The sequence below is a fragment of the Theobroma cacao genome, chromosome 6 (assembly GCF_053813885.1).
Source record: "Theobroma cacao isolate CCN51 chromosome 6, ASM5381388v1, whole genome shotgun sequence".
In the NCBI taxonomy this organism is placed as follows: Eukaryota; Viridiplantae; Streptophyta; class Magnoliopsida; order Malvales; family Malvaceae; genus Theobroma; species Theobroma cacao.
Genome location: NC_142644.1, coordinates 29,260,425 through 29,284,232, shown reverse-complemented (window position 1 = coordinate 29,284,232; position 23,808 = coordinate 29,260,425). Strand labels below are relative to the sequence as shown.

The following is a 23,808-nucleotide window of genomic DNA, read 5'->3' as shown; positions in this document are numbered from 1 at the left end:
GTTTAATTGCAATTACTAAAAAAAATCCAAACAATTTTATTTTGTTTTAAAAAAATTTATTTACTAAAAAATGAAAATTACAAAAAATTGTTTGATGTATTTTGTCTTAATCCTTTTTATCATTTTGAGTTCTTTCAATAAATTTATTTTTTTCATTTTAATCATATTTTTCATGAATTTCAATCACGTATAAAGAGAATTATAGTAAAATTTCCATTTATAATTTGAAATGCTATGCTGTTTGAATAATAAATATACATGAATATTTGATCTTGACATTTTCAAAATTTTACTGTTAAATTTTTTGGTTCAAACATTAAAAAGTTCGACCTCATGGTATCAATATAATGTAGAACTTCTTTCGTCTTTTTTTTTTTTTGTTTTGAGATGTTTGTAAATGATTTTTTTTTTTTTAAGTTTTAGACATCTAATACTCTTTTTTTTTCTTAATCTAAAATACATTAAAATCAAAATTTTTATTTTTAATTAATCCTAATGAAAATCGAGGAGGGACAAAGAAAAAGGAAGGGAAGAAGTACATGTTCATAAATATTATGATCACAACAGAGTAAGACAGAAGGCTATGTATAATTTTCTTTTATTTCAATCCCATTTGGGATATAAATTAAGTTGAAGAAACAAATTAAGCATTCAAGCAGGCACACATCTAAGCAAGAGAAAGATTCAATGTTCTCTTTCCTAATGCCTTTCAAAACCAAAAAAAAAATAAGAAAAAAATTATTTCCTGTACCCTTCACAACCCCAGAAACAATTATGTATCTATAAATAAATAGAAATAAAGAAAAAAAAAAAAAGAAGAAATTAGTTGACTATGAATCTCTTTGATCCCATGAAGCTTGCTGCTGACATGCTCAAAGTGAAAAATTGTAGTGATTGACATCAGGTAGCATATCAAGACCGCCATAGCAGTCGTCGAAGTTATTGAGCTGAAAATCATCTACACTCTTGGCCTTACCTCGTAACAACGTCGACGAGGTTTGTAGTGTAGTTGCAGCTATCGGGGTGTAGGTTTCCATGCTAGCAACGCCGTCGGCGTCGGATAGAAAACTCTTGGCTTCCTCAGGCAGTCTATGCGAATAAGCAGCGTCCATAGGCAAAGACATAAGGTCGTTAGTTTCTTGTTGTTCCTTGTGTTTGAGCTGTTCTATGAGTAATTCTAATGATGTTTCTTCCTCATCTCTGGATTGGCATGTAAAAGGCAAGTACATATGGTGGTGGTCGTTGTTGCTGTAGTAGTTGTTTTCATTGTCGGAGTGCTGATGATTGCTTGGAGGGTTGGCAGCAATAATCCTTTCCAACTTTATTATGGAGAAATACTGCTCCCCCTCGGGTGGAAAAAAAAAAAAAGGAAAGACATTGAGTTTCAGCGCCATGGCACATGCAGGGTCAAAAGTATAACAAAGAAAGGCTTCAGCATGCTGAATTTATACTTCTCTACTTCATGCAATTAACAAAATTAAGATATGCTATTTCTGCATTATAAATTATTGGGTGTTCTTAGTTCTCTCTTATGCTGTCAGAAGTTGAAAAAGGACCACTGAAAAGAAGCATTTCCCCCATTTTCTTCAAACTTTCAACAGATTTTGTCTATATATGAGTTTTTCCTGTCAAGGGGAACGTGCTTATATGAGACAAACTGATGAAGATAGGTACGGTTGTGATGCTACGACTAAGTCTATGACCTGGTTTAGTCCAGCTCAGCTACAAAGGCGAACCGTTGCTCAGCCCACAAAGCTGCAGTGCTCGTGCCAAGCACGTGCAGAGTCCTAGCTGTCTTTTAGAAAGGCAAGTCTACTGCCAACACATCATCTGTTACGTGCCATTTAAGGCTATGCCTGTTTTAACCATTCCAACCATTTCCCCCATTCTTGTCCTTTTCTCTTCACATCCTTCCAAAGGGGATATATCCAAGGGCATTACTGTCCTCCAGCTAAGCTAAAGCATCTTTTTTACCCTTTCCTTGTTCCAATCCCACTTTTAGTTTTTAAACAAAATCTTAATTACTAGTATCATGGTAATAATGAAGGAAAGACTCACGAGATTCTTGCTTTCATCCTCATAAAGGGTAAGGGAATCTCCAATTTCCAGTCCATTTTGCTTTACAAAGTCCCCTGGTAAATTGCAAATGAGATTATGAACATAATGAAATTGTAAGTAATAACAAAAAGAAAGGGTTTGGGGCTGAACTAAGAGTCATTTGGCTTGAAGGGTTTTACCAGTGTTTTCAAGCACATACATTCTACTCTTATTATTGGACCAGAACCTGTGACATCAATCAACAAAAGCATTTCTATGTTGCTTTAACATCTTTGAGTAGCATATCCAAAGGAAATGAAGATAGTACAAAAATAAAGTACCTGCACTACTTACTTATATTTAAGGGTCCACACTTGGTTAGAGTATACATCTTTGATCATTACTTGGATGCCTTCTTTGTCAGAAAGAGTTGGAAGATTTCCCTCTGCCTCTCTCTGATTAAATTGCAGGAAGCCACGTTAGATAAAGCTCAAACACTAGAGGCTATGACACTTTGGAGAAGAACATAGAGGAAAAAGAAATTGGATAGACAGAAACAAAAAGAGCATCATTTATAAAATATGAACCAGCATGCAAGATAGTCATAATTGTGCTTGCTCATTAATAGCATTGGAAGATAATGACTTAACAAGATTACTAACTCATTCTTTTTCCTTTTACTGTATATTTTGTGCAAGAATCGAGCAGTCAAGAAAGGATTGATTAGTTATTGCTGCAGTCTAGATGACAACAAGTTGCAGTAGTCAATGAGCGGAAACGAAAGAATAGTCATTGGTTGGCTCTTTTACTTCTTTCTCTTCTTTCAAAATTCACTTATATCTTTGCAGGGGGTAAAAAAAAAGAATATATAGATCTGAAAACCAAACAAGCAGGATCATAGGTGGAAGAACTGGCCTTGAGAATTCCCCTTATGGATCAAGTAAACCTCACCTTTGGAAGGACAATTCTCCCAAGGGACCCAACATCACTGTTCTTTAACTCTTTCCTCAGCAACACTCTCAGTCTCTGCATCCCAAGTTAAACAATCTCACTCATCAGTCAAGAACTCAAGATTATGAAAACAATATGCCCAAACATCATTAACTGACAAGGAAAAGAAAACAATCTAAAATCGCAGATTAACACTTTTCAAAATGCACCTTGTTGTCTGGTGTGCAAAACTTGTACAGATCCCTTTTAGTATCATTGCTGTTATTCACATCAGTACTATTGTCAGCACCAGAGCTGGTCAGTCTCCTTGCATCCACCTGAGTTGAAGCCCCTGAGGAAGCATTTCTTTGCAAGCTAAGGCTTCTTTGGCGTGCCAGCTTTCGTTTAATCCTTGCAACCTTTGTTCTATAAGGATCCATGATTCTTCTCTCTTGCTCCTTCGATAGCCCGTCTGTTTGCATGAAACATGATCCTTGCACCCCATTATTAGCATGAATCGAACTGGATACCCCATATTCAATCCCATTCTGCCCCAGAAAGAAAGGATACATAGGATATGCTAAAGAGTGACCAGCCTGCTCTATGGGATGTCTGTATGGGGGTTGCAGGCTTTGGGAAGGTGCTACAAACTGTGGTGGATGATGAAACTGAGAGTTTGATGCTGTTGAGAAGGGTGTTGAACTGAAGTTTTTCAAGTTCATTGGTTCATAGATGGAAAACTCTGAATTCTGAGACCAACCCATGTCTGGTTGCCTCAGGGTGGTATTGGTGGTTGTTGTGGTGGTGGGAGTAAAAGGTGTGTAAGAGTTTTCCATCTGAAAGAAGGTGCAATGTGATGATGAGTCCAGGGGATTGAAATGTTAGTGATCAGAGAGGGTTGATGAGAGTGTACTTTGTATGTGTTCTTATTTTGTGTTTGTAGTGAGTACAAATCTGGTTCAAGAAGGTCGTGGGGGATGTAAGATGCTACCAGTAGGGTGAGTCCAGGTGTGAAAAAGGTATGAGAAACGCGTCAAGTGGTGCAGAGGGGTCGGTGTGGAGAGAGAAAAAGGCCGCGAAATTGCATATAGAGAGAGTAAAGAGAGTGAAGAGGGGAGAGGTTGCCAATGGGGTGGGGTGGGTGACAGGTGGCCGGCGAAAGGTGGTTTTGGGATACCCATCTGACCACTGAGAGAGCTTGAGAGAGAGTTGGCGCCACCTTTGGATTAAATGTGGCAGTCTTGGGCTCATCCTGCACAAAACACCATGCATCCTTGGCTAACTCAAACTAATATCCATGGCCTTGTATTAATTCTGTAATCTCTCTCCAAAGGCAACCTTCTGCATTGAACTATATATGTGGATGGTGGGTTGGGATTTTTTGAGTTTTAAAACTTTGTAAGAGAAAAAGTGCGTGATTTGATAGTATTGCTATTCCATAGCGGATGGCTTCCTCTTAAGAGGCGAGTTGTCCCACAATCTTGCATTGAGATTAAAAGTCACCTGCAAAAATAGCAGACATACTACCTAGTCTATGTTTCTTAAATGATAAATTTAAGTTGTTCTAATAATAGAGTTTCGGATAAAAGTTTGTAGTCTGAGGGTTTGAAGTTGATTATCTTAAAATCGTGGGGAGATATGTTGTGATCTCTAGCTTTTGTTTTTTCTAAATCGGATTTAGGTAATTCCTCTACTGTGACTAAAAGCTCGTGGAAAGGTGAGTCATATGGTAGTGAGGCTGAAATCGAAGAAGGAATATCTGCGTCCTTGAGAGTTGTCTTAGCTGTTTGTTTAACTTCACAGTGTCCATTATCCGCTCCACTGCACTGCCATTCGGACGCCATATCCAAAGCTGCCCTCAAGTTCAACCTGTGGAAAAGAGAAAAATATTCTTATCTGATACAAGTTTGACACATTGAAGCGCTCAAAAAGAACTAAAAATGGAGAAAACTAATAGAATAAACACATCGTCAGTTTTATGAGGTGGACATTTCATCTGTTGTTTCATGAAAACAAATGAATGCCAGTGGTTGAATATATATATATATATATATATATATATATATCTCATATGACCAACATTTACAGAATGCTTTCTTAACTTCGAAGTCTAGGATTTACGGCGGAGCTAACTCATACACAATATTCTGACTCTCAATTCATTGAAGATTTTTCTCTGCCATTTCAGCATACTTATTATCATTCAATATATGTTGCCATATCGCTAATCTAGTGTAAGAGATTGTTCTTCCTGCTCGGGTGAAAACACAGCAATCGGGAATAATGGCAGGGGCAGATGCCAAGTATGAAAATGTCAAGAATCAAGAAAGCCATCCAACATGAAGGTATCAAAACAAATTCTGAGTATTTATGGTTAAAATTGATCTCAAACATGCAAAGTTACAACAAAACAGGTATCTTTATGAAAGAATGATCTTTGCATGAGCATAAAAACTTTTGTGTGAAGATGAAGTACAGTATAGCATACAAGCATTGACAATTTCATACTCTGCAAAATTCCTCTCTGTTGCTAAGCTGATTATAAACTTGGATTTCGGTCCATCATTACAATCTAGTGCATTAGGTATAGCTTGTATCAATAAAAGCAAAAACAGCATAACCATATGCTTAGCAGGAAATGTGATAGTGGTCTTTGTGGACCTAACAGTTTGCATCAATGCAATGTTATATCTTGTTTCTACCAATAAGCCCTTAAATAAGAAATCTTCAGTTCAAGAGCAAAATCCTAAGATAAGCATGATGTTTCAAGACATGCATGTACTTTTTGCTCAAAATATATGGCATATGCAGTGGTAACATGAAATTTAGTAATTTTTTCACATTTATGTCTCCCATTTAAAGAAAGAAATAATTTTTGATCTCTTACTATCTTTATTTCCTTTTCCTTCCTAGCCTTTCCATTTGAAGTTTCTTATTCTCACTACATCACATCATCCACATATACAGAAACAGATCTTATAATAAGGTATCAAATATCGGGGGGGGGGGGGGGGGGGGGGGGGGGGGGAGGGAGTATAAGGTAATGCCAAGCCAAGATCAAGAAAAAATGAAGCTTTACAGGTAGTGTTGACTCTACCGACAGTAACGAGTATGCACACAGGAAGTCCAAAATTATGGCAGATAAAAATATAGAATGCAAATAAAGGCTGTAAATTCTAAAATCTTCAGTGAAAATGTGAACAGGCAGCCTAAGAAAATGAAAAGCAGGCATATAGGGTTTTGACAAAGAGAACTTAAAAAACAACTTAATATGTTAGCTACCATAAGAATGCCATTTGATTAAGAACTGCCATAGCAAGCACAAGCCTGATCATGGAGAATTTTTGCACTTACTTACAAAGCAAGTCACAATTCTCTGTTTGCAGAGGAACGATAGAGAAAAGTCTCCATGTCATCAGAAAGGACCTCTGTCCATTACTTATATGAAACTAATGGTTCTACAACAATTATAAACTTCAAGCTTTGAGGATTTTGAAACAAGAGAAGCAAATTTGGTATTGTACCAGACAAGGAGCATTTCAGGAGAGAGTAGAGATAGATGGGCTTGTGAGGCGATACAGGCACAACCTTGAACTATATAGACCAGGAGGAGGAGCTTCATGCAATTAAAGAAGCCCAGGTAGCAACACCTGCCTAAGATGCCGATAGCTGTCAACATCTAGAATGTAACGCTAAGCACGTTGAATGAGTACCATTATTTTCACTCCACAAAGACAATATTACGTAAGGGGAATCACTTTATCATTCATGTCCACTTCCTTATTTTTACATTCTAGAATAAATATACAAAATACTTGCTCAGAATCATAGATTGACAAGCATATCCTACAGGCCAGTTCACACTGGTGTTTAGAAATATCATCTTTTGTAGATACCTATGCAAGAGGAGATTCAAGGACTTTGGCTTTTCGTACAATAAACTAGAACAGCAAGGTAGCATTACAAATAAAGATGACAGAAAGATATGTATGAAATGGTAATGGATTTGGCAGTCCTTAGAAGCATAGAGGAAGAAGGGGAAGATATTAAAAAGCTCTAACTTTAAAAAGGAGGCTAAAACTGTAAGGGGGCATTAATAAACAAAATTTAAGTGATGATCAAAGGTGGAGCTCTATGACCAGCATCTCATTAACCCTTTAAACAATCTGATCTCTGGTTTCAATAGCTTATCTCCAGACTAACTATTCAAAAGGTCACATTAGGCACCTTCCTATAGTGAAAAAGCTTATAATTGACTGGTGCAGGACCAAGGACCAGATTCTAAAGCTTTATTTGTTAAGGCTATCTAGCATCAGGATGAGTGTTGTTATTTTGAAAATTGGAATGTATAATGTCATCCTTAAACAGGCTCTACTTCTATATACACACTGAAGTTACATCAAGTCAAAACATACAGCTCCTTTCATCCCTAGTATGTCTTTCATTGAAAGGTATCATATAGAAAACCTATCACAGTATTGAAGTATTAGCTATGCTGATATGTAATATCTGTTTGTGTGATTCTTTAACTTGAGACCAAATTACAGAAAAAATGAACTCCCTATCTGAGCAAAGCACTTGGCTCCTCTCTGAATTAAATTTCAACTAAGGAAAAGTTTAAGGACAATTGTGTATGTCATGATTATTCAATTTCAACAAATGAAGTATAATGAGAATAACATTCATAATTGGTTCAAATGAAGTAAAGGGTTGGCCTGTAAAACGTGATAATTCCCTTCATGGCTTCAAACAAGAAAAGTAAAATAGATAATGGCTTAGAACTTGTATGTTTTTAGCACATAAAGCACTACTAATAAAAGATAGATACCACATATTTGAAAGTGCTGATCATGTGCTTTCTCTAACCGTATTCTCAGTAGCATTGGCTGAATTGCTGTGATATCCGAGAGTGCATTTGACTATCTGATTATAGCCTCCCCTTTTTGCTGTCTTGTGTTGAATACCATTCGAACCGTTACAATAGTTCGATGACAGAGTATAGCACCGGTTTGGCATCGTTGCCAGCCATGTGGGTCGGTTCGTGCTTTGATCTTGAATGAAGTTCTGAGTTGAGACTGAGGCCCAATGCCTGGTCTAGACTCACAAACGTAAATCTCCCTAGGCCATGGATTAGGAAACCTATACGACTAGAGAAATGTATTAGGTTATATACTGACAGAGATGGGATGGACCCAACAAAGCTCGATCCCTTGGGCCAACGTCTGTGAACCTAGACCTGACATTTCAGGCCGGGTCGATTTAGCCAGGGGAACCTGGACCCTGGGGGCTTGGAGGGTGTTTTGGAAATGAATAACATGTGTTGACTTGTTGAACAGAACAAGACCCTCAAAAATTACACATGTCCAACACGTGGCATCAAATGGTACGACATGTCAATCAGTTAGGCTGCCACCTTCTCCTTCTCTTCCTCCACATAGTTTGCATGGCCAAATAAGGGGAAGGAATTGAAAAAAAAGAAAGAGGAAATTGTGAGAGATTGACTTTTTTTTATAAAGATATTTTAAAAGTAATTATCAAAATAAATTTAACTGTTTTTATTCATATTTAGTTTTGACTCGATGAAAATACCCTTTAAATTATTTTAAATAAATTAAACTATTCATCATAATTTTTTTTCAGTACTCCTCATCTGTGCTTTGAATTTCTCTCTCACCATCTCAGTCTCTAAAATTTTATCAATTTCTCTGTTCGATATTCATCTATTATGCTTTCGATTTTTCTCTCCCGCATTTTCAGATTTCTCTTTCTTACTCTTTCAAGACACCAAGTAATGGTTTTGACGTGCTTTGGTGGGTGGTTGACTGTTTGAAAAATTCGATTTTTAGGTATTTTAGATAAAAATAAAACTGAAAAAATAATCACAAATGTATAAAATAGCTTTTAGTTGAATCAATTCGAGACCTAAATACCTATAAACTTAAAATTTTGAAATTTATAAATCTAGGTTTTCAAAGATTTTTTTTTTAGTCAAAGTAGGTGTTTTAGATAAAAAAAAGTATTTGTATTTTGATTTATGAAAACATGTTAGAAACACTTTAATCTGTGCCAAATTGTCAGAAAAATAAAAAAAAAGTTGAGAGGATTTGAAGTTTTGGTTCGTAAGTAACAATAACAACATTTTAGACATTAAAGTATAACAAAATGTTTTTAAATATGTCGTATAACAATAATATTGTTTCAACATGGCGTGTAACAATAATATTTTTTTTTCAATATGACGTGTAACAACTTTTTTTAACCATGACGTATAACATGTTTTTTTACATGGCGTGTAACAACAGTATTTTTTTTCAACATGACGTGTAACAACCTAACCATGGCTTGTCACAAGTTTTTGTACATGACGTGTAACAACCTAATCATAACTTGTCACAGGATTTTGTACTTGGCTTTGCACATATTTTTGTACATAGCGTGTAACATGCTAACCATGACTTATCACAGGTTTTTGTACATGACGTGTCACATATTTTTATATATAGTGTGTAATACGCTAACCACGACTTGTCACAGATTTTTGTACATGACGTGTAACAAGTTAACCATAGCTTATCATAGGTTTTTGTGTATGGCGTGTCACATATTTTTGTATATAGCATGTAACACACTAACCATAGCTTGTCACAGATACATGGCGTGTAACATCATAACGTGTAACTTCATTAAAGATAATTTTATTCAACTTAATTAAAATAGTTAAACTTATAAAGAGTGTTAATAACATCTTTATCTTTAAGAATACCCAAAAAGAAACTACCTAAAGAAGACACCGTTCGAAGAAAGTACAGATCCTCAATCATGGCAGCCACGTTCATAGCCAAGAGCACGATGTTCCGTCTTTCGAAAGCGTTTCCTCAAACTTCATCTCTAAGATCCTCCCACAAAGTCTCACGAGTCTGCTTCACTACCACCGCCTCCAAACACCAAGAGGTAAAACAAAAAACCTAGAGGAGTACTCTTTGCTTTGCTCTTGTTCTTCACTTTGAATGTATTTGGTGAAGTTTTCAGTGATGATTTCATGTCTAAACACTTTCTGGTTTGTTGGTGAAGCCGTTTCCGCTGATTCTAGAATTGGTGTTTTCAATTTCAAGGCAGAAATGCATATGAAGAAAGAGACCCGAAAGCTGACATGGCCTATAGGGGAAAGGATTATTCATCATCATCCGACGAAGAAGCTAAGATGGCCTATGTAGATGAAGATGACTCCGAAGCAGCCATAGAAAGAGGAAAAGAACAAGCACGGGAAGCGAAGGAGAAAGCGAAAGAATACGCACACAAAACCAAGGAGAAAACAAAAGAAACTGCCGAATCGGCAGCTGAGAAAGCAAAAGAAGTAACGAACAGAGCGGCTGAGACTGCCCAAAGCACCAAAGAGAAAGCGAAACAGAAAGCCAACGAGTATGCGCACGAGACCAAGGAGATGGCGGAGAAGGGAACAGAGAAAGCATCCGAGACTGCCCAAAACGCAAAGGAAAAGGCCAAAGAATATGCGCAGGATACCAAGAAGAAGGCACAGAGAAATCTTCACAAACTGCATACGAACTGAAGGAGAAAGCCAGAGAAAAAGCACACGGTGTGAAGGAGAAGACTCAGGAGATTTCTGGTTCTGTGGCCACCAAGACCTTAGAGACAGTGCAAAGTATTGGGGAGAAGGCAAAGCAGACGGTGCAGGGAGCGTGGGACGCCGCCAAGGGGACGACGCAGAAGATCAAGGAGACTCTGGTTGGGAAGAATGAGGAGGAGGTGGAAGTGAAGAGGATGGGTGACGATGTTGTGGAATTGAGGACGCGTGCCAGAAGAGAAGATGGTGAAAGAAAGTACTGAAAAGGAGTTTGTTGGGTGTTTTCTCGTTATCGTTCAAAGCAAATAAGTTAAGTGTGGTGGCCTAATGGTTATCATAGTGTTTAATTTATGTAAGCATGACAAGTTAATATTTGTCACATTAATCTGCTAAAACTATCAGCATTTATGTTTAAAAATAGTAACAGTGAAATTGAATATGGAGGAGGAATATTGGGTTCTAATTCCTTTGTTTAGGTTCCTAAGATCTAACCAATATAGGAAGGGTTTATCTGGATTTGATGGGTTAAAATCATCAATATAGTGTTGAATCAAGCATAATAGTGTTTGCTTTAGAGGAACTTTTAGTTCGAAAAGGCCATTGTCAAGCTGATGGCATTGAATTTCTGACGAGTGCATGTGGCACCAAGAGACAAGGCAAGCCCAAACAATGAACACAGAATACCCCCTGTTTACACCCTTCAAGGTTTGCACTTCGTTTAAACTTACAATTCTTGGTCTAGCTCGAGCAGTGGCCGAAACACAAGCCCAAGCTTTTAAAAACATAGCAAAGTAGTAATCCAGCAGCCCAAAAGAAAAATACGTATTGGCCCGAACATCCCGTTTTTCAAGTCTCGAAAACAGGGAAAAATGGTGAACATGGTGATCAAATCATGAACAGCGAAACACCAACAACAAGCGCCACCTAGCTGCCGAAGCCACCCCCACCTTGGGGACCACGTAGAAAGATGGGGTCCACAGAAATGTCCCCGTACACATAAGAAAATGATGAACTCAAACATAGGCAAGCGTTTTTTCTTTTCATTTCTCCTTGACCAAAAACCAAATCCCAAATGGAACGGAAGTGAAACAGATACGCTAATGTTTTGTCTTCAAAGTGGAGGCCTAGGGGAGCAGTTGTGATCCCTTCCCTGTTCTGTTCTGCCTTCTCTTCTTCGGTCACGTGGCTTGGCGCACGTGCCCCTCCCCCCTTATAACGTCCCCCATTTCTGTCAGAGTCAAAAATCCTGAAGTGATTGTTATAAGATTTTAACTTGGTATTTCAATACCATTACTACCCTTACATATAGTTTTGTTTGTATTAATGATTCTAGAGCGAGCTAGTTATCTCAATTGGTACATCTGGTTGTATAAAAACTTTGGATCAAACCTTACATTTATTGAGATTTGATGGTCTACATTTCATAAGAAATATAATTAACTTTATAGTTAAGTATTTGATTTTAATCGTAAGTGTACATTTTCAAAATCTCTTATTCTCAATGATAATTATGTATTATGAATTGATTATTTTCAGTAGAGGAGTTTTAATGTAAACCAAAGCTATGTGTCAAAAAAATGAAAAATAACTAATAATAAAAAAATATTAAAATTATCCATCAAAACGAATAGTATCTCAAGGTTTCAAACTTGATTCAATTCAAGTCAAATCTTCAACATGACTTTATAAGTGAAAATTCAACTCACAATATTATTATAACAATAAATAACTTGGTAGATATCATGAATAATAACATGGTACATATCTAGTAGTTGTATGCAAAGATGGAAGGATAGATCAAGTAGGAGTAGGTATTACTTTGTTTAGGACTACATTTAATCCACTGTTACACTTGTAAATACACAAGCTTCGTTGAAAGTGACTTAATGAATATGCAATATTAAAAAGTTTGAAAAAATTTCAAGATTTCCCTGAATGGAATTAACATAGAGAAACATTACAATATAAAAAATATAGTTTCATATTACTAAAATTAGAATAAAATTGGTAAAGGTTCAGTTGGCAATCACATGGAAATCTGAATGGCTACCGAGGACAAAATGGTCTTTCTCGGCAAGTAGGAGTAGGAGGTCGAGGGTTATGGACATAATCCTCCGACAATGGCATGAAACCGATGCCAATCACAACATAACAGGAATTTTCGTATTAAAAGAAATAAAAAAATGAAAAATATAAATATGAAATAAAATAATAGAGAATGGAAGACTCAGGAGAGAGAATGTTCATACACAGAAATATGAAAGTGGAATGAGAGAGAAAGGCGGAGAGAGGAAAGGGAAAGCAGAAAGGAAAAGAACAGAAAAGCAAAGCGAAGAAAACAGTAGTTAACTGAGGTCTGACATAGCCCACCACCACATTGCCGACCGCCACGCCACCCTCTCTTGGGCCGCGCCGCCTATTTGCCCACTGTCTACTGGTCCAGTCCCTATTATGTTGTCTCTCCCCTATAGCTAGCTATTTATCTCTCACTTAATTCCTTGTCCCTCTCTTTTCTTTGTCCGTTCTTGGCTGTATATCTCGTTTTTCTTGTCAGGCCAGAAAATCTTTGGCTCTCACAAACACATTAAAGACTGAATCAAGGTTGTGGGGTGTGAGTTTCTTTAGCCATTTAATTTGTTGTGTATTGACTTTATCTGCTACTTCATGCAATTCTGATGACCCTGAATGAATCAGGGTCAAGAAACTGGGGGTTCTGTTGGTCCTGTCCTTGCTTTATGTTTCTTCCTGGATTCGTGTGTGTGATATGGGACTGAACCTAAACACAACTATTTCTCTATAATCAACTGTACTTTCACTGAACCAACAGACATCCAGTTCTTTTTTTTTTTTCTTTCCTCTTAATATCTTTCTATCTCTCTCTTCACTCCAGATTGAGACCTTTCCCTAGTGGACTTTGTCCACGCCCGACACTCGTACATCTTCTCTTCTTTTACCTCTCTTAAAAGCAGGTCAGTCGCTCCCTCGCTCTTAATACATTCACATCAATTCTGCGTATCTAGATTAGAGTATATTTGTATGTACATATCAGTATGCATGTGATTTTCTCTCCTCTTTGTGGAGATGTAAATCTGTGGAGATTTTGTTGGGTTTTAAGGGGATATTTTCATTATTTAGGTTCTTGATTACCATTTGGTTTTTTGCTGAAAAAAGTTATATATTTGAGACTTGGGAATACTGAAGAGCCATGGTTTTGTTGAGGTGGGTTGGTAGGTAGAGATAAGAGGGAAAAAGAAAAAAAAAAAAAAGAAAATAGGCATGCACACAAGGTAACGATCGCCGTGGTTTTGTTTGCACAGTGGAGATTCTCAAGACCCGGAGGCAGACACGTAGAGTTAGCATACAGCTCTATATCTGAAACGCCTCACCTCTCTTAGGCCTCATCCCAAACCTGCATGCACCAAACCCCAACACCGAAACCCAAAGCAAACCCAAAATCTTGATTCCATATCAGATTAACGGAAAAAGAATTAATAAAATCACCCAACAGCACCACCATCAGAAAGAAGGAATATATAGCTATAGAGATGCAGCAAGATAGAGGCGGCGGAGTAAGCGATCAAGACATGAAACAGAATCAACAGCAAGACCGGAGATTGAAGCCGTTGACGGGTGAGAATCAACAGCCGCAGCAGCAGCAACAACAACAGCACCCACCTCAAAAGTGTCCTCGTTGTGAGTCTCTCAATACAAAGTTTTGTTACTACAACAATTACAGTCTGTCGCAGCCGCGTTACTTCTGCAAGAATTGTAGAAGGTACTGGACTCAGGGTGGAACCCTAAGAAACGTGCCTGTGGGAGGTGGTTGCAGGAAAGGGAAGCGCACAAAGACTTCTTCTTCTGGTGAAAATTCAAGGTCGCAGCCGCAGATACCTCAGCAGCAAGCGCAACAACAAAACTTGACAACACCACAAAGTATGATCTCTTCTAATCCAATGATCGGCGCAAGTACTGCTTTGAGAACCAAGGAGTCTGGTAGTTTGGCTTCATCGGCTGCTATTTCTTCGATGGGATCGTATTATCCTGGTGGTGGGTTCTTGTCTTCTTTGGCAGCAATTCAGTCAATGAACCAACCACAACCTTTTAATCAACCTCGCAATCAGGCTCTTAGTATTGGTGGTGACTTGGGGGGTTCTTCAAATTTGGGTCTTTTGCAGGGATACAGTGTCCCTTCTTTTGGGTCACAACAGCATCAGCCAATTCAGCAGACCCAATTCTTTCATATGGGAAACAGAGAAAAGACTGGAAATATGTACCCAGCTGATCAAGAGGGCTTAATTCAGTCTAGCAGGCCAGCTGCAGGCTCTTCTCAGCAGAATTGGCATCAAAGTTTCATCAACAGTAGTAACCCTACAGTCTCGGAAGGGGGTTTGTGGAGTATCAACAACAACAGCAGCAGCACAAGCACCGCTGGCAACACTATCCCCAGCAACACCTCGGGTGCTTCATCTTTGAATCCAAATCAATGGCCTGATCTTCCAGGATATGGTGCTCCTCCATAGTGTTTTTTCTTCTGACATTGTTGTAGCTCCCTCCAAAAGAAAAAAAAAACGCCTAAAGGTAGATAGCTTAATAAATCTAAAAGGAATTTTTTTGCCTTTCGTGTACAAAAAGCCATTGAACCTCACATTTCTTTCGCTACATTCGTTGTCTGTTTGGTTATATTTGTTTGGTTTGGTTTTAATCTGGTTCAAATTGAGGAAATGAATATTTAGGGAGAATGTTGTAGTGTGGTTGTTCCTGTAAATGAAAGAATAGCGGCAAATACATATAGCCATTTGTTTTTATGTTATAGAGATTTATTCTCAGTCGGGTTTTGCTTGTTTCTGAACTTTTTGATATTGTAAGGGGGGTACAAGTTTCATGTTTGAGCTTTCGTTTGATTGTTTTACCCTCTGCTTTGTTGCGTGAAAAAAGATCCTATTAGGATCCATTCAGAAAAAGCAAGGACTTTGCTTTGTAGTTAAGTAGGGTTTGCAAAAGGTCTAAAAGAGAGAAGAAGAATAGGCAAAGAGTGCATGGATAGTGGAGCTGTTGTCTTTGTAAAAGTTGTTAAGACAAAGATGGTTCGTCTGGTGCATGTGGCTGACTGACGATTTGCAATGCTTTGGTCCTTCACTTTACTATTCCAATTGCCCTCACTTTATCTCTCTCTCTCTCGCTTTCTTTGACTCTCTGTGTATACATTCCTAGTAGCTAAACTCAAACATAGAAAGAACAACAAATTTGACTTGGATTCTTTTTCTATTACTGTTATCGAACTATTTAAATTGATAGAAAGAAATTTGAATTGAACTTGAAATTGTCGTTTCAAGATGAATTGGATTTGGACCTATTATGAAGCACGCACATATATATACTATATATACTAAGTCATGGCCTGCATGATTTTGTTTCATCACCTGCACAAGATACGTATTGGGGTCGAAATGGTCAATTGATCTGTGTCAGATTGGATTTGGTGGAGAGGGCATAGCAGCAACATCCAAAGCAATATTGGGGGTGACCAAATATCTCGAAATTAGCAAAGAAGTTCAATAGAGTAGTAGGTTATTGCCTCTATATGGTTTGACCTTCCCTAAGCAATAAGTAGCTTTAAGAATGTCTAATTAATCTATTCAGTCTAGAAGATGGAATGGAATAAGATCGAAAATGATGATCAAGGAAGAGATTGGTGGGAGGCGTGGAGGTGGGTATTGTGGTTTCCAAGTAAAGCAAATCTTTGGTCTGCCATAGCGAGATCTCTGTCCACAGAGAATATAAGCAGTGAGACCTCTTGGTATACCCGCCCTAGCCTTGTTGCCGTACACCACCAGCGAGCATAAAAAAATCATAAGACGTTTTAGAAAGAAGATTGCATCACCATTCACCATGGAAAAAAATGCAAGTTAACTCACCCCCATGAGGATATTATATTCCTCCCCACCAGCTCACCATTTTATTGTGACACACCCAGTTTTAGAAATGGAGAATTTCAGTCATTTTGGGTCAAATTAATTATGCCTGAAATGGGGACTATGCATGGGTGGTTAGGCCATAATTAAATCCTACCAAAATCAGATAAGCCAGTTCAAAGTTCAAGTACATTCATCCAAATAATGTAAATTTGGTAGAAACATGTTAAAATATTCAATGGAATGGCTGTTGATCTATACCGTTCATGAATAGTCCAACAAACTAAATAGTAGAAAGATTTTCCAATCCCATCAAGCTATTAATAAATACTATTAGCCAACTTCATTGAAAATGAAAAGGAAGAACTGTATATATTAGCATTAGGCTTAGCTTATTTACCATTGGCTTAAGTTGAAAACACTACCAAAGATGAGGAGAAGCCAATAAAGGCATCATATTCAAACCAAATTGTTGACAAATAGCAAAATTCAATTGATATTCATTAGATTCAAACCATAAAGTAATCAGCTCCGGGTTCAAATACATTCTAAAGGAGGAAGTAATAATTGCCCTTATCCTGACTTGCACCTTTTATTTTTCTTTGCTTTTTCAATATTTAGATCCAATAATTTCATATCAAAAGGATCAGCCTCGACCAACATGTAGTCCCCCTGAGACATCATTACAGTTTGTACATGGGAGTTTCTGGTTGAATCATTAGCTTGTTTTGAAGTCAAGATAATAATTAGGAGTAAATTTATTTATTTATTTTAGTTAGGTGATAACTTTTTCATAATGTGCAATTTAGTTAATGAACGTGTGGAAGTGGTCCTTTTTTTTTTGGGTTTCTTTCTCCTTTCTCCCTTTTATCAACCTTTATCCTTTATGTCATGCTATATTAATAAAAAAAATTGTAACATTAGTTAGCATATAGCATTTCATATATGGTAGGAAGATTGGAAAAAGGGTCATCATTGCACATAAGACAAAAATAGTAGCATTATTATCTCTTTAAAACTAATTGTGGCATTTAATAATGTATTTGATGGAATATAATCACATTTCTTAGTAAATAAAAGAGAAACCCCAAATTCACATTTCAAGAATCCTTTCTTTTTCTTTTGTTATTGAAGTTGTCTACATAATATTCTACATATAAATTCAGTATCCATGTATATGATATGTCAATTTTGACAGATAGTAGGGTTTTTTGCAAAGTGTACATATGATATCAACTATTAGTCATTAAGAGTGAAATAAATCTTCTGCTTAATAAAAAAATTAAAGACTTGAATGAGTATAATGTATTAATGCCATTCTCAATATACGATAAACCACTTTTCAATAGATAAAAGTCAAATTCCAAATATTTGGCTATGAAATTGAGTGTATAAGAAGGTATAAGGTACTATCACAATAGTAGCACCTTATGGAAGCTAGACAATGATGTTTGTACCACTTATCCCTCTACTACCATATGTAAATGTCTCATAGAAAAAATAAATGATGATCCCATAAACTCGAATTCTTATTTATAGAAATTGTACAAAACCTAATAACCTAACGTGATTGGTTTTCTGAATAATATATATACCTATAAAATAAGGATGGTCTTTTTGCTAGTGGGCATTTCATGTCGAGGCCATAAGAGGTTTCTAAGAAACATTGTATAGTGGGCATTGGGCTGGTAACTTTGCAGTTCATTTTCAATGAAAAAAAGTGATTATGGCAGCGCAGCAGAGGGAGAGAGGGAGAGGATCTTTTTTCACATTTATCTTTCTTTGTTGTTTTGCCAAATTCCCCTTTTAAAGGGGGGGTTTGGTGACAAATGCATGGAGGAACAATCCACTGTCTAGCTTTAACACCACAATCCACAATTTCATGATGTTGAGCTCTGGCCGTTTGGAGTACCAATTTTCTTTCTCATCCTTTGAAAAAGAAACGAGATATAATATTGTGTTTATATCATCAGCATGCATGTAAGTGGGTTACTACTCCCCTTTCATATCAAACATCCCATCGGTATGGGACTCCAAGGCCCCATTCCTCCATCATTTGGTCAGCCGGTTTTGTTAATTTGTTCAACTTCCGGGACAAATGGTCTTTGTGGACTAGCTAGCCTTTCCTTGTGAATCATTCTGGTCAGCAAAATAGCTTGCTATGTCATAGTCTTGATTATCTTTTACTTTACTGGTTCACAAAAAAAGAATAGGCCACTGTCACACCCACTTCCAGAGAGAACATTTTCTTATTATACCATATTTTATTTTATATATTTTGCTCTTCACACATTACAACAAAGCATCTTCTCATGGAATGTAATCATACAAACTATGTATGTACCAAAGTAATTAGTACCTAAGTGGGATTTGGGCAATCACACCCCCACTATATCCACGTGTTTACATGTGATCTTTAACAAAGGGCATTTTAGATTATAAGAAAAAAATTTTATATCACAAACGTCTAATCGAATCTGTTGCTGTGAATGATTCGATTACATGTGTCTTAATTGTTATTTAGATATTTGTTTCTTTTTTTTCATATCTATCTTTTTTAATTAATAAGTCTACTTTACAAACATAAATGATAAGAGAGAGATGGTGTAAATTGTAGAAAGTTTAGTTTCAATTCGAAAATAATTTAATAAAGTCAAAGTTTATAATTACTTTCAATTTGAACATTACAAAATTAAACTTTTAGAAAAGATTTTGAGATCAATGAAATGCCAAAATAATATTACCTGTTGTGTAAATAATGATGGCAACCAAGGTACGTAGGGGTGGAATTTTTCATTTTCGTCCGCCCCACGCCCCCACCCTGACCTGACCTAGTTCCTCTATGCCCGAACCCTTGGCCACATCCAGCTAACTCACCCGTTATTTCCACTTGTCTTCCCTTGAAAATTATTTATATTTTCATTTTTTAACATTTTTTAATGAAAACATTTATCATCTTTAAAATATATATAATTTTTAAATAATTTTACACTATAGTAGTATTAAGTAATAAAATCAATAGTATTATGCATTTGTATATAGTTTGGAAGTTTGTTTGCTTCCCAATTCTCATGCATTCTCTCCCGATTCAATTTCTTTTTCATTTATTTTTTTTATTTGGGGAAAGAAAATGGGAACTTAATTTTTTGAGTAGGAGGTACAGCATATTTATTATTAAATCAAATAATCGAATATTTTTCTTTTTGTGTATAATTAATTAAGTTTTTTTTTAAATTGGAGGTAGAGAAATTTGAACTATATTCTCTAAGTAAGGAGATTATGTACCAATTAATGAACTAAATGTTAAAGTATGTGTATAATTATTAGGTTGAGGTTAAAAGCTTCCTAAATGAAATATCCAAGGAGGAAAACTTATCAACAAAGGCACAAACTAGAAGAGATATTGTGCCATGATGAGGTCTGAGCAGACAACTTGTTTGATAAGAATTTGGCAAATTAGGTTAATGCTGCTCCATGCATACGCCATCCCACAAGAAAATGAAATCAATGAGTGATTTTTTTACACCATATAAAGGACTGCTATGTACTACCAAAGACATAAACATGCACCAACAATTTAAGGCTCTTGGTCCCTCCCTATCCTACAACATGTGCACAATGAAGAATAAATTTTGGGTCCAGAACATCCCAATTATTTATTTATTGTTAGTGACAAATAGAAATAGTCATAAATTAGAACATAAAGGTAGGATTTCAAGCATTCAATGAATAAGTTTCTTAAAACTCTGACCAGTCACTAGAATTATTTTTTTTTTCTTTTAAAGTTGAAAACCAAAAAAGTTGAAACATTTAGGTCAGAGAACTTTCAATATAGTGGTGTGATTTTGCTGGAAATTGCTGGACAATTTGACAGAAACTTGTTAGGATTATTGGGTTCCAAACTTTTCTAGTACTCCAATAAAATGATGCCAACCAAGTTTTAATTATCTTTGTTGAAAACTGTTACGTACCCCTGCCATATGTAGATACACTTCATTTCTAACTCTACATATACAGTCAAACATATCTTAATATTGTAGGGAAACAAAGAACTGGCATCATCATAAATACGATAATAATTACTACTCTTTGCCTTTGTCAATACATGTTGTTTCCATGGTGTAAAACACAAAATCCTGACTGTAAAACTTTATTTAAAAGGCAAAAACATGAAATGTACGAAAAGATAGATACCTTTTCTTCCTTTAGGTTAAAGATTTCATTGTACATATGTACGCAACAAAATACATGATTCTTGTCAATGATTTGAAGATAAGGTTGACTGGGATTTCAACAAGGAAAATATGTCGTAAATCCTTGTGGGGTTGCTTGGAAACGAAGGTTTGACGCCATAATATGACCCAAAATACAACTCCCCACACGCATACTTGCCTTAGTCGTTATATGTTCTCTTCAGGTTGCGTGGACACACGTATGAGATCACACAGCTCTTTCTCTCTCTCTCTCTCTCATAATTAAAATTCCTCGCCAACTGCTCATGCCCTGCTCATATTTTCCTGGGATTGGCCTACTTGTCCTCTTCCCTATGGCTTCTAAAAGAATGATTTGGTCAGGCTTGCAATGCTATATATTTGATTGAATTAAATTATTATGGTAATGCAGTTGGTGGATTTCAGAACCTTTTGATTGAGACTGATTTGGGTTTTTTTTATTTAATGTTGATTTTTTTATAGTAAATTTCTTCGAACTCTCATTGTCAGCGCCAAAATTATCGTAATTGAGTGAGGTCCTCTGTCTAATTGTCTTCTACTTATTATGTCAGATGGTGAAGTGTGTGTGATAGCAACACAAAAGAAATTTGTTGCCAACTAATAAAAAGATGATTAAGGAAATCAAAGCTTTTGAGAGCTGAGAGCCTGAGACAAAGCGTTCAGTGGTCAAAAAAGATGAAAATCTTCTTGTTTAAAGTTTCAAAGATATGGCTGGATGTATACATATACACCATTTCAACAGGGGAAAGAAGATTGCTGGTTATGGACTTGAAACCCAACTGAGAACCGGGGTGGATGGCTGATTCAAGATTTGGGGCCGGCACCAAGCCCACGGTTGCATTATTCTTCAAGAATAAACCTAAGTTTCGTGCCTGGCACAGCCTGTGCTACAACTCACAATTCCTAGAAAAGGAACATCACAGGAAGCCTAGATTAATGATCACCTCAACGCAATACCATCAAAAGAGTTAAAATCCTGTAGGGAACTCTGTGTTTTTCCCTTCATTATTTCACCCTGCTTGTTGCGCTTGAAATAATTAGTTACAACTCAAGATCAGACGAAGTACGTAACATGAAATTAATGTAGACATAAGCCCAACCACGAACAGCCAGCTGTTTTTTTCATGGATACTAGACCAGGGTTTTGTCAGTTGGGGAGGCTCTGAAATGGTAAATCTAAAAGTGAAAAATTAAATTAAGCTCTGGTCCCCCCAGACAATCCCCGGACACCCAGTACGCCTCACGTAACCTACAAGCTATCGATGAAAGCAATGGGACAAGGAGGGAGGCCCAGCCGGCCAGCGGCAGCCGTGCCATTTTTCTTTCCTAGACTAGACTCTACAACCATGAGGAGCCTAAGATGAAAGGTCACATAAAAATGATTGTGGGTTGTTCTTAGGCTTTTCAATACACGACACAGCGTCCTAATTTGGAGAGTGCATCAAATTTTTTAGGCTTATTTTGGGGTTACATCAAATGGGGAGATCGAGTACTTCCAATTTTTAACTTGATTCAGACGCATTTGTTTTACTTTCTAATATCCGAGAAGTAATTTGGGTGGCAGCCCCAAATTTTATTTTTTTACTGGTTTATTTGAACAAATTTCACTTTTTGTAAGGAATTAAATCTTTATTTGTTAAAAATCATAGGTTGAGGTGATACGAGACCACGTAGATGAAAACTCACCAAAATTTTATCGACATAAACACATCTATAAATCATATTTGTATCATAGTCCAATATATCATTGTATAACGAACATTCTTGCTTAAACTTTACCTTGTTATGTAAATGTGACACATAGGGATGTCTATAATAACAATATATATTTATGAATTATTCTTACGTCAATAAATGTTTGTTTTTATTTGACTTATGATAAAAATTTCGATATTAATATATGTTATATTAAAATTAAAATTTTATAAATGTTCAATTTTTTTTACAATGAAAATGCAAAAGAAATGAAAATTAATTTTGTAATATATAAAAACAAGAGCAATAAGCATATAAAAATGGAAAAAAATGTTTTATTTTGAAATATATATCTCCAAAAAATTAAAAAAAAAAAAAGGGCGATGAAGGGTGTAGTACATAGTTAAGCCGTTATCGAGAGCTCCCTTCAATTCCACCAGCTGCATGAATATAAGTTTAGGGTTACCACTAGTAGCAACAACCAACAAGAAGTATGTATGAGGCTTCGACTGCATGGTGCTGGAGGTCATTGAACCCAAAGAAATACGAAATATTTGAAAGTTTCCTTTTTCATTTTTGGCAAACTATAATTCTGCCATGGTACTGGTTACGAATTTGGTGTCAAATTTGGCACAAATATTCCTAATACATGAATAGAATAATAAGATTTATATACAGGACTTTGAATTTGTACCCAAGTCTGTTTCTACTCGAGAGAATCCAACAGTTACGACTTGGAACTCCAATCTGAGATGGAGGGATTGAGAGGAGACTATCTCCTTTTGTATAATCCAAAACTGAATGTACCGAATTAAATAGCATATGTGATCCATCATTACTGATTGTCGAACGAAATATATGGTAAAAGACCAAATTTCCACCTAAAGTGCACATACAAATATTGGATTAAAGTTGCAAAACGATAAACAATCAATTGCCTTTGTGCCGTATACACCCTCTTATTAATACATGGATATAATAACTCAGAGCAATTTGAAGCTAAAACAGGCCACAGTCGGAAAAGCAGAAGAATTCATAGTTTCTCAAGTAAAAGAAACTGAGCTCTTGAACATGATTCTTGTATAGGAATTGGCAAGAAGGAAAAGAAGAAAAAGAAGGACAATGGTCAGTTCAAGAGCAGAATTAAATACTCTAGCTCGAAACTAAATTGATCCAGGATAAAAGATCATATATACCATAGAGAAGAAAGATTTTCCTTTCACAATCTGTATCTAATACTACACAAGACTTGAAAGCAACTTAACTTAGGCTTAGTTCCCAGAACATTAATGTCATTTTTCTTTCAAGTTCTTTATTGTCAATATATGTGTTCGTGTGTGTGGCAAGGGTATTGGGTATTGGGGTATATATCAGCATCAAGTGTTTGTCAGCAACAAATATTCACAAACTTAGTTTCTTG

The 23,808-nt window shown here is 36.3% G+C and overlaps 3 protein-coding genes across 3 annotated transcripts; 2 read left to right on the top strand and 1 right to left on the bottom strand.

The window, feature by feature from the left end:
- Positions 1–872: 872 nt before the first annotated feature.
- On the bottom strand, positions 873–3,803 carry LEC2 (AP2/B3-like transcriptional factor family protein). Its single transcript, XM_018123244.2, has 6 exons — positions 3,198–3,803; positions 2,989–3,063; positions 2,392–2,492; positions 2,238–2,284; positions 2,059–2,132; positions 873–1,337 (listed from the first exon to the last, which is right to left on the bottom strand). Exons 1-6 carry the CDS (start codon positions 3,801–3,803, stop codon positions 873–875), a joined length of 1,368 nt encoding a protein of 455 aa, XP_017978733.2.
- A 5,947-nt stretch (positions 3,804–9,750) lies between these two features.
- Positions 9,751–10,921, top strand: LOC18596819 (Late embryogenesis abundant protein (LEA) family protein). The gene is made up of 3 exons (XM_088807534.1): positions 9,751–9,918; positions 10,058–10,434; positions 10,491–10,921. The coding sequence occupies exons 1-3, from the start codon at positions 9,787–9,789 to the stop codon at positions 10,810–10,812; spliced, it is 831 nt and encodes a 276-aa protein (XP_088663660.1). The 5' UTR covers positions 9,751–9,786; the 3' UTR covers positions 10,813–10,921.
- Positions 10,922–12,785: 1,864 nt separating this feature from the next.
- Positions 12,786–15,375, top strand: LOC18596818 (uncharacterized). The gene is made up of 2 exons (XM_088807697.1): positions 12,786–13,518; positions 13,867–15,375. The coding sequence occupies exon 2, from the start codon at positions 14,095–14,097 to the stop codon at positions 15,067–15,069; it is 975 nt and encodes a 324-aa protein (XP_088663823.1). The 5' UTR covers positions 12,786–13,518; positions 13,867–14,094; the 3' UTR covers positions 15,070–15,375.
- The last annotated feature ends 8,433 nt before the right edge of the window (positions 15,376–23,808 follow it).

Coding starts and splice junctions, on each gene's coding strand:
- LEC2 (XM_018123244.2), bottom strand. CDS start 3,803: ATGGAAAACTCTTACACACCTTTTACTCCCACCACCACAACAACCACC. Junction 3,064..3,197: donor TTTGCACACCAGACAACAAG/GTGCATTTTGAA, acceptor CTTGGGATGCAG/AGACTGAGAGTGTTGCTGAG. Junction 2,285..2,391: donor GTGTGGACCCTTAAATATAA/GTAAGTAGTGCA, acceptor TTGATGTCACAG/GTTCTGGTCCAATAATAAGA.
- LOC18596819 (XM_088807534.1), top strand. CDS start 9,787: ATGGCAGCCACGTTCATAGCCAAGAGCACGATGTTCCGTCTTTCGAAA. Junction 9,919..10,057: donor CCGCCTCCAAACACCAAGAG/GTAAAACAAAAA, acceptor CGCTGATTCTAG/AATTGGTGTTTTCAATTTCA. Junction 10,435..10,490: donor GAGAAGGGAACAGAGAAAGC/ATCCGAGACTGC, acceptor CGCAGGATACCA/AGAAGAAGGCACAGAGAAAT.
- LOC18596818 (XM_088807697.1), top strand. CDS start 14,095: ATGCAGCAAGATAGAGGCGGCGGAGTAAGCGATCAAGACATGAAACAG.